At 37.7% G+C, this 15,279-nt stretch overlaps 1 protein-coding gene across 6 annotated transcripts; it reads left to right on the top strand.

Annotated features, from left to right (window-relative positions):
• Nucleotides 1-14,313, top strand: LOC147407234 (uncharacterized). 6 transcript variants are annotated; one of them, XM_086435699.1, is made up of 21 exons: nt 1-226; nt 881-1,061; nt 3,647-3,737; nt 3,828-3,956; nt 4,947-5,062; nt 5,152-5,415; nt 5,515-5,612; nt 5,976-6,138; nt 6,236-6,346; nt 7,052-8,041; nt 8,129-8,281; nt 8,359-8,458; nt 8,552-8,646; nt 8,961-9,152; nt 9,238-9,294; nt 9,425-9,496; nt 9,654-9,752; nt 9,843-9,974; nt 10,094-10,267; nt 10,881-11,210; nt 13,943-14,313. In XM_086435699.1, the coding sequence occupies exons 4-20, from the start codon at nt 3,890-3,892 to the stop codon at nt 11,049-11,051; spliced, it is 3,054 nt and encodes a 1,017-aa protein (XP_086291825.1). In that variant the 5' UTR covers nt 1-226; nt 881-1,061; nt 3,647-3,737; nt 3,828-3,889; the 3' UTR covers nt 11,052-11,210; nt 13,943-14,313. The 6 variants fall into 6 exon arrangements, with proteins under 6 accessions (XP_086291825.1, XP_086291823.1, XP_086291824.1 ...); XM_086435697.1 differs by having other exon boundaries at nt 3,647-3,956; XM_086435698.1 differs by lacking the exon at nt 881-1,061.
• The last annotated feature ends 966 nt before the right edge of the window (nt 14,314-15,279 follow it).

Consider the following 15,279-nt stretch of genomic DNA (forward strand, 5'->3'; position numbering starts at 1 on the left):
TTAGAGTATCTTCTATACAATCAGAGGAGATGCCAATATAGAGAATAAAAAGTGCGATTTGCGTTGGAGTTGCTCTAAGACGATTGCGCGTGTGATCCATCGTAAATAAATGTAAAAAAAGTTCAAAATTACCGTAGAGTTCCGTGGGACAAAAGCCTCAACAAAACTTCACAATTTATTTCGTTTCCCCCTCGAATTCTAACAGGCGATCCAGGCGACGAACCAGGTGAGTGAGTTCTCTCTCTTCTCTTCATCGTGTCTGTAAGTCGAAGATCTTGCCTTCAACCTCATGTTCGAAAGTCCTTCATTTTTTGAAGAAGATATTAGTTTTTTTCTCAGATCTATTGTTTGGTAACCTTTCGTGAAAGGGTTGTGTTCTAGATTATGGTGACTTTACAAAATGGGTTCTGGTTGTGAGTAGAGACTGAAGTGAGTAGGTTAACAGAGAATGCAAATAAGGTGTTTGTTTATATGGATATTGGGTTTACTGGTTTGGGCATGGACGGATGAATGTAGGTTAACAGAGAATGCAAATAAGGTGTTTGTTTATATGGATATTGGGTTTACTGGTTTTGGCATGGATGGATGAATGTGTGGGTTGTTCTCCAACTCTTTCTCCTTATGGTGTATGGGTTCTTCTCATTTCTTTCTTTTAGTCATATTTTCATGCTACTGATTAGTAGAATTACTGTTGTTTTCATACTTTTGGTGAAATTTTAAGATTTAAAAAATAAAATAAGATAATATCTCTTGCTTGATTCAGTGAGAAATTAGTTCTCAGATTCTGTTAATGACCTGAAAGATTATCCACATGACCTTTATTTTTAATTTTTAATTTTTAATTTTTAATTTTTTTTTGTGTCGATTAACGGGGGGTTAGGCAGATCCCCAACCAGAATAAACAGGATTGCACCCTATCATAGGCATGCCCAGAAGCATCCTTACATATAATGTCTACCAGCTGCTGAGGTAGGTCCCTATGCTCAAACATAACTCTGCCTAAAGAAGGAAGGAGCGAAGCAAGAAAGTCGGCAGCTTTGTTGCATTCACTGTAGCAGAAGGTGAACTCGATTCTTCGGAAGTAGCTCCCTTTCGTCTTAATGACTTTTACCAGCCTTTCCTATCTCCATGGGATTGGTCCCTCCTCCCTAATGCATTCGATAGCCACTTTAGAGTCAACTCTGACCTCTAGCACTTGGATGTTTTCCTCTTCCGCCATTATCATTTCCTTGAGAATTAGTTGAAGCTCATGGTATAAAACTGTCCCTCCTTGGTTTTGCTCTGCTAGAGCATTCACCGTCTTGCCACCACTATCTCTGATAATATCCCCTACTCCTCCCCTGTCACCTCTTAGAGACTCATCATTATTAAGCACAAAACAGTGTTCCGGGGGCTTGGTCCTTCTGCATTTCAATGGCACTCTAACCATGTATTTAGGGGCTAGGTTCCACGAGTCCATAAAGGCTCTAGAAGATGGGTTGTCTTCACAAAGGCTTCGATGCTTTGGAATCTCATTCGAACATCTCTAACTATCATTGTCTCTACAAGCTCAGAGGGGTTGTAGCTGTTTTGGAAGATCCTCCTACATCGCTTAGCCCACACATGGTGAATGAAGGCATTGAATGCCAATTTTTTAATGACCGCCTGAAGAGTTATTCCTTTGTTTTTAATGTTCATTGGGTAATTGATGAGACATTGATGGCCTCATTGACTATCTGCAAGTACTAAAGTTCTAAAATTTTCACTCATTTAATGGAAGAACATTATGAGTCTCCAATCTTCTTTATTATTATTAATTTTTTCAAAACATAAAAATAAAAATTGTTTGTTTTTTTATTTTTGTGTGTGTGTGTGTGTAAAACTCCATAAATGCAAAACTTTACATTTATGGAGTTTTCTAAATAACACTAAAAAGGAGAGAGAGAAGGGAGCACAAGAGAGCTCAATGACAAGTTCGAACCGATAAGCGGAGAAAGTCCGTAGGTTGTGAGTTCAATACCTAGTATGAGCATTAATTCCTCAGGGGCCACTTGTGAAGGCGCACCCTCACTTACCTGGTGCGTGTGATGTGTGGACGTTGCACATGCCCCGGGACTAGTCCTTGGACAAGACCATGGTCTATGAACTAGGCAAATTAAGCCCAAATACAGGCTTGGTCTGCTGTTTACAGGGATACTCGGTACACCACAATGCCTAAACAAAGACAAGCTCACAAGCTCTGTTTATATGTGAGCTTGTCTTTAGGGAACCTAATTGAGCTTATGAGCTCTGTTAAGTGGTTCAACTGGTACTGGGACCATAGTCACTAAGTCGGGGTTCGAGAATAAGTCGAAAAAAACCGAAAAAAATCGGAAAAAATTGAAGTAGTGTTAAGACAATATATTTTTTTTATCAAGTGATGTTATCTTTTATATTATCAAATCCTATTTTATACTTAAGCATAAATGGTCTTTGAAAAAATCCTTTTAAAATAGCTTGCTCAGAAAAAAAAAAAAAAAAAAAATCACATTTTTTTTTTGTTTAAATCGCGACTTTTTCAAAAAGTCGTGATTTAATCGGCAGTCTTTAAAATCGCGATTTAAACACGAGTTTTTGAAAAAGTCGATGACTGGGACTATGGGGAGTTCTATAAGGCTTTTGTTGAGCCATCCGTATATTCCCATGTTTGAGGAAAAAATTGAATCTATTCTGTCCTTAAATCTTGTGGGTCTACAATCAGTATTGCATGGAAAGGTGGAACTGCTTCTGTCCCTTATTTTTTCTTTTATTCAAGTGCAAGTTGTGGCACTCAAATCAAAATGATTGCCTACAACTTATTCTCAAAGATTTCAAATGAATTTCATCAGAAGACAACATTAAAATTTAGTAGCAAAAAAAATAATCATCTAGTGGTTTCAATATCACTGTTGTAAAGATAAAATATTTTACCATCAAACATGATTTTATGAGGAAGCTTCTCCATTTGGCATAGAATGGGAGTATTGTATGACACAATCACCTTTGACTTATGTAAGGATAGGCATCAAGGCTCAGTATCCCAATTTATACCTTAAGTAGCCTATAGCCTATAGTAACTTTACAGTCACTGGTCATTATGTTTAGTTGGTTAAATTTTGAAATCACAATTTCCAAAATCCATTTTCACATTTTATTTGCAATAATAATCAGTGTTTAAATGAGTCAAACATTGTTTTGTTTTAATTTTATCGATTTATGACCTGTCAAAGTGAAATTTACATATTATACCTTTGAAAAGGTCACATAATCGATGATAAGCTTTTTTTCCCCTTGATAGGTAGATGGTAGCATTTTTAAATACTTCTCTCCCAATATTCTACTGCATTTGCGTACTTTTGGAAGGTTTTGAGATGGAATAGGCACTTTATTTAAGGTTTTATTTTTTTGTAAGGTTTGAAATCGGGATCAAACACTTATTGTACATGTGTTACTCCAGATGGTTTGTTTATAATGATGTATGAGTTGGTTGGATGCGTATTCTATATTTGTGGTATATATGATTTGATGTGTATGGGCGACATGGTTTACATAGAATTGAAGTTTTATATATTTTGCACGAGTTTCTATACAAAAAGAGGTTTGTACTTGTGTGATGATCATGCTAAAACATGTTCCTTTGTAAGTGCAGTTTCCCTGTAAAAAGTAGGGCAACGTTGATGACCACTGTTCTCTTGCTTTCAATCACTTTCATTGCGAAACCTGCAAATCTCCACCGAATTGTAACGACTTCACTTTTTTCTTATTGAAATGACCTTTATCGATTGTTGAGCTTTGAATTATCTGTGTGATGACGATCTCTTCATGCAAAGGTGGTGAAGTTTTCAATTTCAAAGATGAGTATGGGGTTGTCAAATTGGCTGCGGGAAAATTTATGGGGAAATTCGGAGACCCTAAGGTAGAGAATTCTCTTATGGAGAAATATAAATCCCTTGAATGCTGTAAGTTCTGAACTTGAAACCTTTTTTCTTTATCCTTGATTTTAATCTTATACTAATAATTATTTAATTAGTAGAATGTCTATCATAAAGAAATTTTATTTTGATGAATAATGCTTTCGTTTTATGAACAATGGTTATATAAATGTTGTTTTTTCCCTCCTCTCTTTTTTATGAATTTACTTGGTTATGACACTTAATTCTGATTCTCCATTTGCGTGGAGTTCAACATTTTCTTCAAACACAACAACAAAGCATAATGGGTGGAGCTAGAAATCTCAGATGTTTATAATTTTCTTGTTAGTTGCTATAATAGCATAATTTTGTCAACTTTATTAACCGTATCATCTGCTTAATATAATATCTCATGGAGACTAAGAAAATTCCTTCTTGGGAATTATATGGAGTCTGAGTGCTAGGAGCACGATTTCTGGGTTTTTTGCAAGCTAACAGTGAATTTTTCCATCACTTGTTGGTCCAATTGTTCTTTCTCTCATATATACAATTTACAAAATAAATGGGATGGGTTCTTAGTTAAGATTGACTTTGGAAAATAACTGTAAAGCATCCATTTTTATTACATAGAGGGAGAGATTGAATGACATCTTTATTGGTGAGTTCTAGTCATAGGATTTGAGCAATTTCTCTATCATAAGGCTTTATCAACATGCATCTGGTTTCGTTCCATGCCCATGATAGACAGCATGCTAGAATCCGACAACTGGAATTTATGAGGATTATTAGATGTGAAGGTTTGCTGAAGGGTAGGCTGAATGTGCATGGGTCAGTGTGATAATCTCATTTTTTTGTTTTTGTTTTTGTTGGGGGGGGGGGGGGGAGGGTCTGTGCTTAGCATCGCAATACTAAATCCATTCAAATATCTGTTAATTACCAATCTTAATTTGACTGTCTATAGTATGTGAGGTTAACTGGAAACATGTGTTTTTCCATTTCCATGCTCTCATATATACTTGCTACATCTTTTATCCTTAGGTGGAACAAAGGCTGAGGTTCCTAAAAGTTTAGTCGATAAACTCCATTGTATCTTCTACGAGGGACTTCCAATTGCAGCACCAATCTCCACATTAAGAGCAAATGAATTTGAACTGGTACGTTCTCTTGTGCAGCAGTACATGTACACTTGTTACCAGAATTCCACATTCAAAATCATCATCCCTTATTCTTCATTTACTTATAGGCTCAGGGCCTCTTAAAAATGCTGCAAGGATTCTCCAGTTCTCTGTTTTACTGGGATGACAAAGGACAGAGTTTTCGTCCCAAAAATGGGATATATTTGTCTCACCTTTCTCAGACAAGTCTCAATGGCATTCTCAGCCAATTTGTACATGGTGCAACATGCTTACAGTTGGTAGAAATTTTCGTCAAGATGGTGGATATCTCTTCCTTACGATCACCTCCTACCTTGAAGGCATTTGCAAATTCTGTGTCTTCATCGCTCAAGGTTTCTTTGCACTGCATATCATACTTGCTTGATTTTTTTCTTTCTTTCTTAAAAATGTGTACATTCAGGAAGGAATTGACAATTTAATTTGTGAAAAAGAGATTGCGGAATTTTGCTCTTGAAGAGGAAATGAAGATGGTGGGTTTGACAACTGGCAAGACTCCGACGCTACTGGGACTGGTGGATGCTTTATCAAGGTGTTTTTTCTGATTTTATTATATTGCCTCAAATTATTGTGCAATTAAAAGATTCACTTGTAAGTGGAATATAAACTATTAAGATTGTGGCCATTTAAACTTGAAGGTTTTAAACTTAGCAAAAAAAATAAAAATTGAAGGTTTTGAAATGGATCTCCACTTCTTTTCTTTGATGGAACTTGCCCTTAATATGGGTTGTTGGTATTTTGGTGTTCTGCACTACATTCATTTCTAAAAAATGTACAATTTATAATTTAAGACAGGCTTCATTATATCAAGCAACTTCTGTGTCTTGTTCCAGTTTCTGCATGTCTTTCTACTGTTATAGCATTGGTTTTCTCACTATAGAGCGTGGTTCCGCAGTATGTGCTCTGAAGCCGAATATCTACTGCAAGTAGTGCATGGTGCGATTCCTAGTGCTTATTTTGACCATGAAACCTCTGTTCCAGCTGGTGAAATGGCCGTTCATATCCTTGATCACCTTTACCAGAAGTTAAATGATGTTTGTCTAGTAAAAGGCGGCGAGGTTACATAAACATCTTGTCCCTTGTTTTATGATCTATGTTTACTTTTGGTTTCCTTTATTTATGTGATTCAGTTCAAAAACCTCTTGCTAATTTCAGGAGGAAGCATACCGGATGCTGCTATATATTTTTGTGGGGAGTTTACTTCCATATGTGGAGGGGCTTCATTCCTGGCTTTATGATGGAACTCTTGATGACCCATTTGAGGAGGTATTCCAGGCTTTTGAGCGTTGACTTCTTTTTGTTTTTTTATTATTGGGGGGGGTCCCTGCCATGCTCGTGGGACACGTCATTCTGGTTGAAGACAACTGTTGGATCTCTTGGGCCAACTTTATTTTTTTTGCATACTTCCCTGAAAAAAATGTATGCCAAAATGGTGAATGAAGAAGTCTACACATTGGATTTTAGGTTCATCCAATCTGGTGGGAAGTGATGGGGGAATGGTTGGGTGTTGGAGCCATCTGTTTGGCCCCACCTAGGAGATCTCTTGGGCCAAATAATATTGCAAATGATAAAATAATCTATGGCAAAATGATCAATCAAAAAAAAAAAAGAATCTATGGAAAAATGTTGAAGAAAGAAGTCTACATGTACAATGGTAGGTTCATTTTATTTGGCGGAATATTGTCCCCAACAGTCTATGTAGTGGGAGCCATCAAGGTTGCAACGCTCCCAGATGTGCCTCGTTGCACATGTATTGCAGAAGTAAGGAGGATGACTTCATTCCACATTTCCCACATGACCCAGTATTCCTCATTTTTTTTTTTATTGAGTGCAAGTATGAAATATGGATATGTTGCTAATGTGTTTGATTTCTATAAAGTTCATTTGTTTACTTCCAGTAATTTTCTGCTCTCCAACTTTTTTTTTGTTGCTAAATTTGTTTTTTTTTCTAAAATGCACTTCATGTTCCAGCTGTTCTTTTACGCCAACAATACAATCACTATTGACCAGGCTGAGTTCTGGGAGAAGAGTTACCAATCGAGACTGCAATGCAGAAAGATAGGCCCTGGGATTGGTGGTGGTGATGGTGAGTCCCTGAATGTTAAGAAAGGACTGCTTAACAAGGAATCAAACCCTACATATACTTCTGTTAGAGAGGAAGACCAAACCAACATAGACCTTGAAGTCTGTCCTCTGTTTCTTAAGGACATTTCCAAAGCCATTATATCAGCTGGAAAATCATTGCAGCTTATCCGACATGTACCAAGAGAATACATTGCGCTATCCAACAGTTGTGATGATGATGAGGTTGATGGTTTTGGTAGGTCCAATGCTGGTGGTGGTGCAGGTGAGATACATCATGGGAAGAGCATAGCTGGGTTGACCCTATCTGAGGTTTTTTGTGTATCGTTAGTGGGTCTTATAGGTAACGGCAGTCGCACCTTTAAGTATTTTGGGCAGGATGGCCCATGGAAGCCCAAGGTAGCACAGTTGATTGAATTGTACATGGACAGAAAGAAGCTAGCTGAAGAAAATGGTGAGACCACGCCAACTTCAGTGGGCTCAGAGCATATTTGGTGTAAGTTCTTGATCGATGCAATGTTACATAAAGGAATGATTGATTCTGAATGTTCTTCAAAGGTGAATGAAGGGAACAAAGCTATTGCTCAATCATTCTGTCCAGAAAATCCAGTCGTTACTGTATGCCAAAAGTTTCTTGATAAGAACGTGGCCTCCTGGGATAATTTGAATGTATCGAGAAATTCGCACCTTCCCCCTTTAAATGACGAGGACTTACGACAGGCTATTTTTGGTGAAATGAAAATTATACCCTCTACACTCAAGAAGACAGACTATATGTTAGGTTTTCAATTCGGTGAATCTGAGTGTATTCGTTCAGAAGATGACACAAAAACACTAGAAGAGTTGTATCCCTTCCCAACTCTTCTTCCTTATTTTCAGGTGTTATTAGGTTTTTTCTTTTTTGAGTAGTTCATTTGTGGTTTTCCCAAGGTTCACTTCTGAAACTCATTTATTATTTTGAAACAGGAAAATCTCCATATATCTGACCTTTTGCCTTTCCAGAGAAATAGCACTCTCACATCACGAGTTCTGCACTGGATTCAAAGCTTCAAACCTAAGGCTACCCCACTTCCCGTAGTTATTATGCAGGAATGCCTTGTCATCTACATCAAGAAACAGGTATTTATCTTTGAGTATAAATCCAGAACTTGTCTGTATGTTGTCTGTCTACTCAAATTTGGGATTATATATGCTAGGTTGATTATGTAGGCAAGCATATCTTGCTGAAGTTGATGAATGGTTGGAGATTGATGGATGAACTCGGAGTATTACGTGCAATTTACTTGTTAGGATCAGGTATTTTCTACTCAATATGATGGTTTGGTTCATGCTGTTTTTTAAGAAATCATTACCTGGGTGACATTATACCCTTAATTTTATGATCTTCAGGTGATCTGCTCCAGCAATTCCTGACTGTGCTTTTTGATAAGCTAGATAAGGGGGAATCCTGGGATGATGATTTTGAGTTGAACACTGTATTACAGGTACATGTGCCACGTATTCACAATGGTGGGACCCACCATTTTATTTGTTCTCGAACCTAAGCTGACATCTTTGATGATCATCCATTAGCTGACACATCACTTTTGGACTGGTTGCGATGTTCTTTTGGCCTTCTGGTCAAACAGAAGGTCAGGGTCCAACCTGCATGCATGTGTGCCATATGTTCTGGTGTGTGCTCATGTTTGAGTCCACCCTTAAAGACCATTTACTCGAGGTGTACTTGTATTTTTGTTCCTCAGATTGTATTTGTCCTCATGTTTTATTGATGATGATAGTGGAACTTTGTTGAGTACAGGAGTCCATTAGAAATTCTGCTGATGAAATGCTTCTAAGTGCTCCGGATTCTTTGGTTGTGTCAATCACAAAGCAACATGTTTCCGATGCTAGTGAACAGTATGGTGCAACTACACTTCCATCAACTAACTTCAAAGGTCGCAACCATTGTTTTGGTATTGATGCCCTGGATTTTCTCACATTTACGTACAAGGTATATTGTCCACAATGATTAGCAACTGGGTCCCATCTTTCAGTTCATGATGTTTTTAAATGCATGTTGGTATTTATTATCACAGGTTCCTTGGCCCCTTGAACTTATTGCTAATTCGGAGGCAATTAAGAAGTATAACCAGGTATAAATTTCGTTTTGAATTTGTGCCTGTGAATAGGGATCATCATCTAATATCCTCCTGATCAGTTTGTGCTTTTATGTTTACTATAAAAAAACAAAAAAAACAAATTATATTACTATGTTGGATGCAGGTCATGGCATTCTTACTGAAGGTGAAACGTGCAAAATTTGTTCTTGACAAAGCTCGGAGGTGGATGTGGAAGGTTCTTTATGCTTGACTTTTCCCAATGCTACTACTCTAGCCTCACTTTGTATATGGCACCTAATTGCAAATTTATCTTTGATTAATGTGAACCATATTTGGAGTTTAGTAGATGGTATTAGGTCCTTTTTAGTTCTAAAAAAATTATTCCCCTGCAGGGTAAAAGCACTTCAACAATCAACAGTAAGCATCACTGGTTAATGGAGCAGAAGCTCCTCCATTTTGTGGATGCTTTTCACCAATACGTCATGGACAGGGTTAGAAAATTTCAATATTTTGTCCTTGATTTTGTTATCGGAGATGGGATTTGGTCCCTCTAATATCATTGACCTGGTTTGAATGAGCAGGTGTTTCACAGCTCATGGCTTGAACTCTGTGAAGGTATGGCATCGGCTGGCTCACTTGATGAAGTCATAGAAGTGCACGAGGCCTACCTCTTGTCTATTCAACGGCAGTGCTTTGTTGTTCCAGATAAGCTGGTAGGATAACTGTCTCCCTTTTCTTTTAGGTCTTCAAAACACATTTTTCCCTGATTTTCCTTGATGGTGGGACCTCACTGAAAAAGTTGTAACGATTCTATCATATCTGTCATGAACAGTGGGCATTGATTGCCAGTCGGATCAAAAGCATTCTCGGATTAGCTCTTGACTTTTATTCCATACAACAGACATTATATAGTGGTGGAGCAGCTCTTGCTATCAAAGCCAGATGTGAAAGGGAAGTGGATCGGATTGAGAAACAATTCGACAATTGCATCGCCTTTCTTCTCAAAGTATTCTTCTATCTGTCCTTCGTTATATTCCATGTTGCTTTATGAAATTAAAAATAGCGGTTTTGTTTTGCAATGCTAAGCTGAAAAACAGATATGCTTGAAGAATTGTCATGTGCTTAATCCATTAAACAACTAGATGCATTATTCCAAACCAAAACTGTGTTTGATGGATAAATAAAATGAATCATGATTGTTTAAGCAATTAAACTACCCCTATTTACACTATAAAGAATCACGTTTTTTTTGTTCATTGATTCATACTGAGACATGGCTAAGATACATTAAACTATGTTTAATGGTTCATAAGCTAAAATTATGATGTTCAGTGCAAGAAAATTTCCTTTTGTTACTCATTTTGTTTAAGCAATAGAATTTAATTATTTTTGTGAAATGTTCCGATTCGTCCCATTTATGTTAGAGCAGTAATGTGATAAAAGATATCATATTGGTACGATAAGATTCATATTTTAAACCATGTTGGCATGCTTTTACGTGTAAGTGGCTCTTCATTATAACCATTTCAATTACATGGGAAGATGTGGCATTCAGATATACAAACCCACATGCATACGACATGCATGCATAGCTGAGACATGTCCAAAACTGTGTTCAGGTCTTGTCCTTCAAGCTCAATGTGCGGCACTTTCCTCATCTGGCAGATTTGGTTACTAGAATCAACTACAATTATTTCTACATGTCTGATAGTGGGAACTTGCTTACGGTCCCTGGCTCTGATACTGCTGTTTCTAAGCTAGGGAAGGCCTTTCCAGTCAGACCCGACTGATGAGAACACTCAGGACTTCAACTCTTGAGAGCTCTTAGGGCTTGGTTGACAATCTGCAATGCCACTTTGTGGTCGTGGGTTCAGTTCTAGCTTACCCATCTAAATGAGAATACTCAGGAATTGATAATGATGCCCACAGGTTTAAATATGGCTAATGAGGTATGTTTTCTTTCTAATACATCTTGTATATGATGTTTGCATGCTCATTTTTTTATACTATTTATTGTGAAAATGGTAAAAGCAAGAATGCTTTGTATGAGTTGAGTGAAACTTAAGTTCAATCGCAGTTTCTTTATAGACCTGTAGTTTCAAACCTAAAAGAGATACTCTTTGCGTCCTCAAATTATGCAAGTTCATCTTTCTAGAGCTTGATGTCCTATCCCATGACCCACTCTGGGAACTGAACCCAAAACCGTCCCAGGTCTTTCCATCTAATAATGCCATTGTTTTTTTTTGATAAATATAAATTTTATAAATGAAACGACGAAAAGGAGGCTGAGGTAGCCCCCAACAACAGAAAAAACAAAACAACAAGAAAAGGAGAAAGAAAGCAAAAATACAAGCCCTGCACGGGACTACAAGTTACAAATGCTATCCCAATTAAAAACAAAATCTTGGAAACACACTCCCTCAAAGATTTTACTCAGCTTAGACCAGAGGAAGAGCAAGCCCAAAATTTCCAAGATCACTGTGTGTGACGAGCTCTCCTTGCCATGAAAAACTCTGTTGTTACGTTCTCTCCAAAGACCCCACGCAATTGCGAACGGAAGGATAGTCCATAGAAGCCTTTTTCTAGAATCAAAGATATTTAAACTCCAACCCTCCAGAAGCGCCAAAACAGATAAAGGAAAAACCCAATTTACCTGAAAACGGGATAAGAAAAACATCCAAATATCTCGGGAAAAAGGGCAATGGATAAGTATATGGTTTATAGACTCCCCATCCCTAGAACAAAGAAAGCAAAAATTTGGAGTAATCCACCCTCGATAGATCAAATTATCCAAGGTGAGGATTCTTCCCAACGAAGCAAGCCAAAGGAAAAAAGACACCTTTGAAGGAACAGGAGCTGACCAAACAATGTAAGGAAAGGAAGAACCATTACCCATCGGCATTAAACAATTGTAGAATGACTTAACAGAGAACTTCTTATCCTTAGCCTTGAACCATTCCCTTCTATCCGGCTCGTTCTCTCTTAATTGAGTCGAATTAAGGAGATCTAGAAGAGATGTAACATTTGTCAGTTCCCAATCGTTGAAGTTCCTCCTAAAGCCCAAATCCCAAGAGTCCATGTTCCCGTCCCGAATCAGACATTGTCTAATTGAGTTATTTTTTTTCAATGAACAAGCGTACAAGGATGGGAATTGAGTAGATAGAGATGAAGTTCCGCACCATAAGTCCTCCCAAAATCTAACATTTTCTCCCATTCCAACTTTGAATCTGGTTTCCCTATCAAACTTCTCAGTAATCTTCATAATACCTTTCCACACACTACATCCGTAGCTCCCTGTGAGTTCTTCACTGTACCACCCAAATCTCTTTTCTCCATATTTAGCCTTGACCACTTTCCTCCATAAGTTATCTCTTTCTTCCCCAAATCTCCATAGCCACTTGCCTAGTAAAGCTTTATTAGTTAATCTTAGTCCCCGAATCCCTAGGCCTCCTTTCTTCTTTAGAGTGCAAACTATCTTCCAATTCACCAAATGATACTTTCTACCACCATTATTATCGTTCCACAGAAAATTCTTCATAAGTCTCTCAATTCTAACCTCTACTGATTGAGGCAACGAAAACATGGATAAGAAATAGATCGGAATACTCGATAAAGAACTTTTAATCAATGTCACCTTACCTCCTTTTGAGAGATATTTAGCCTTCCAGGTACTCAATTTCTTTTCCATTTTCTCTATGACCCCCTCCCAAATGTTTTTACTGCAATATGGAGCCCCTAGAGGTAAGCCTAAATAAGACGATGGAAGTTTATCACTCCTGCCACCCCAAGGTAGTAGCTAAAACTGAAAGACCCTGCACCTCACCAACACCAAATAACTTGCTTTTCTGCAGATTGACGTGTAAACCTGAAATTGCTTCAAAGCAGCATAATAAAACCCGAAGGACTCTCACTTGTTCTCTAGAAGGTTCTAGGAATACTAATGTGTCATCTGCGAATTGCAAATGTGAAATCAACGGACCCTCACTAGACACTCTAAAACCAGATAACCTTCCTATCTCCACCCCCTTTCTGAAAAGTTTTCCCAAAGCCTCTGTCACTATCAGAAATAAGAAAGGGGATAAAGGATCCCCTTGCCTCAACCCCCTAGAACTCCGAAAGTACCCTGCCGGACTACCATTAACTAAGATAGAGAAAGAAACTGACGTAATGCACTTCATAACCCACCCAATCCACCTAGAACCAAATCCCATCCTACCCATCATATACTCCAGAAAATCCCAACTCACATGGTCGTAAGCCTTTTGCATATCAATTTTTCCTATCAGCCCCGCCTTCTTGTCTTTGATTCTAGGAGACCCTCTAGTTGAGTTACATCTACTTCCAAGGAGCCTGGAATATAAAACTTGATGTATCAAGAACTCAGGAGTGGAGACCTAGGATTGGACTGGTGTTTAGGGTTTTACTTTATAAATCCAATTATAAGGAGTTTGTTGATGAAATCTTCTCTTGGGGGAAAATAGCTTTAGCTCCCCTTCAATAGGTTCTTCTCCTCCACCTATTGATAAGACCATATAGCTTGAGCCTCAACAAAGACATCACCACCTGTTTTGTGTCAAGCCTTGCATTATGCCACTATTGTATTTGCCCTTTTGCACTAGTTAAGTTTGCTTATTTTCATCACTAATCCATTTCTTATTTTCTTTATGCTTTTATTTTACAGGTTTTGTTGTGATATATTTATTGTTTGCACATGTTAAGTTTGCTTTTGGTGTCCCACTCTTTTGTTGGCTTTGAATGGCGACAAACTTGTCGCTGTTGGTTTTGATCAGCAACCTAAAATACCGTCATCTGAGACAAGGTTAGCTAGCAGCTTAGACAGAGTTGAGATCTACGTGGGTTTTGATTAAAAAAAGAAAGCAGGTGTCAATCCAACTTGTTTTGCTATATGCAGACAGTCTTTGGTGTCAGAAGGTGTGGTCTGCATGGAAGTTGTAATATGAGACTGACTAGTGTCTGGTTTGGCTAATTATTTGTATCACGGCTGCACTGCCATGCCTAGCATTTATGGAACTCTTCAATGTTTGTGTAGAACTTGATCTTATGCTTTGTTTATTAGGTCTTGTTAACATGTGCCCAAACGGCACACATTTAGGTGCATTAAATACACCTTGGAAATTGAATTTCCTACTAAAAATACCCGCAATTTTTTAATACCAGAAATCCCCTCAAATGCTTATTTCCAAAGTTTATTTAATGCACCTAAACGTGTGCCCTTAGGGCACATGTTAACAAGACCCTTAGTTTATATTTAGAGCCAAATTTTGTCTAAAGATTGTATCATTTCCTTTTTCAAGTTTTCTAGGCCCTTGGAATTCCAAAAGGCAGTCGACCCCAAATTCCTGTTGGATTTCCGACCGGCTAGTACATGGGAGATGTACACATTTTCTAATTGTCTCAAAAAAGTATCTGTATTGGTGGTTACACTGGCTAATCAATCACACTGCAACTATCTGGCATAGCGGACTCGTTTTGTACTTAGGATAAGTTAGATTTTAGGTTTATTCTGTGTTTGTTTCCCATTTATCGCACTTTAGCCACCTATCATATGATGCAAGGAAGATCTAATGTCTCACATGCCTGAAGTGGCATATGGGATGTTTTGCAGATATAGAAGCATTTGAATCCCAGAATGCAAAATTGACTATTGTAACACTTTTCAGAAATGTTTTATTTTTGCGTTCTAGAAGCTTCTTTCAGGAGCTTGGGATGTTTGTTTAGAGAAATTGATTTATCCTCTTAAACATCAATTTTGGCATGTTATTTGGAGTCAAAAAGGGAATGTGAGTATCACCTTACTACCATAGTTTAATACGGTCTAGAATCTCAAGTCATCTTGGTATCATTTTTCAATGAATGGGTTACTAGATGCAAGTCGTCCTTAACATTGACTCATCCTAGATAATTTGTCCAAATATTGAACAAGACAATAAAATTTGCTAGTCTTCAGTTTTTTTTGTTTGTTTTGGTGTGGACTAAATGCCTAATTTTTCGAGCATT

This window comes from Akebia trifoliata, chromosome 3, assembly GCF_017979445.1.
Source record: "Akebia trifoliata isolate Shusen 1 chromosome 3, ASM1797944v1, whole genome shotgun sequence".
In the NCBI taxonomy this organism is placed as follows: domain Eukaryota; kingdom Viridiplantae; phylum Streptophyta; class Magnoliopsida; order Ranunculales; family Lardizabalaceae; genus Akebia; species Akebia trifoliata.

Bases quoted from the DNA above. Each gene is read 5' to 3' on its own strand.
- LOC147407234 (XM_086435697.1), top strand. From the start codon at position 3,806: ATGACGATCTCTTCATGCAAAGGTGGTGAAGTTTTCAATTTCAAAGAT. The intron at 6,139-6,235 runs GTTACATAAACA...TGCTAATTTCAG, and splicing joins GTCTAGTAAAAGGCGGCGAG to GAGGAAGCATACCGGATGCT. The intron at 9,497-9,653 runs GTTCTTTATGCT...ATTCCCCTGCAG, and splicing joins CTCGGAGGTGGATGTGGAAG to GGTAAAAGCACTTCAACAAT.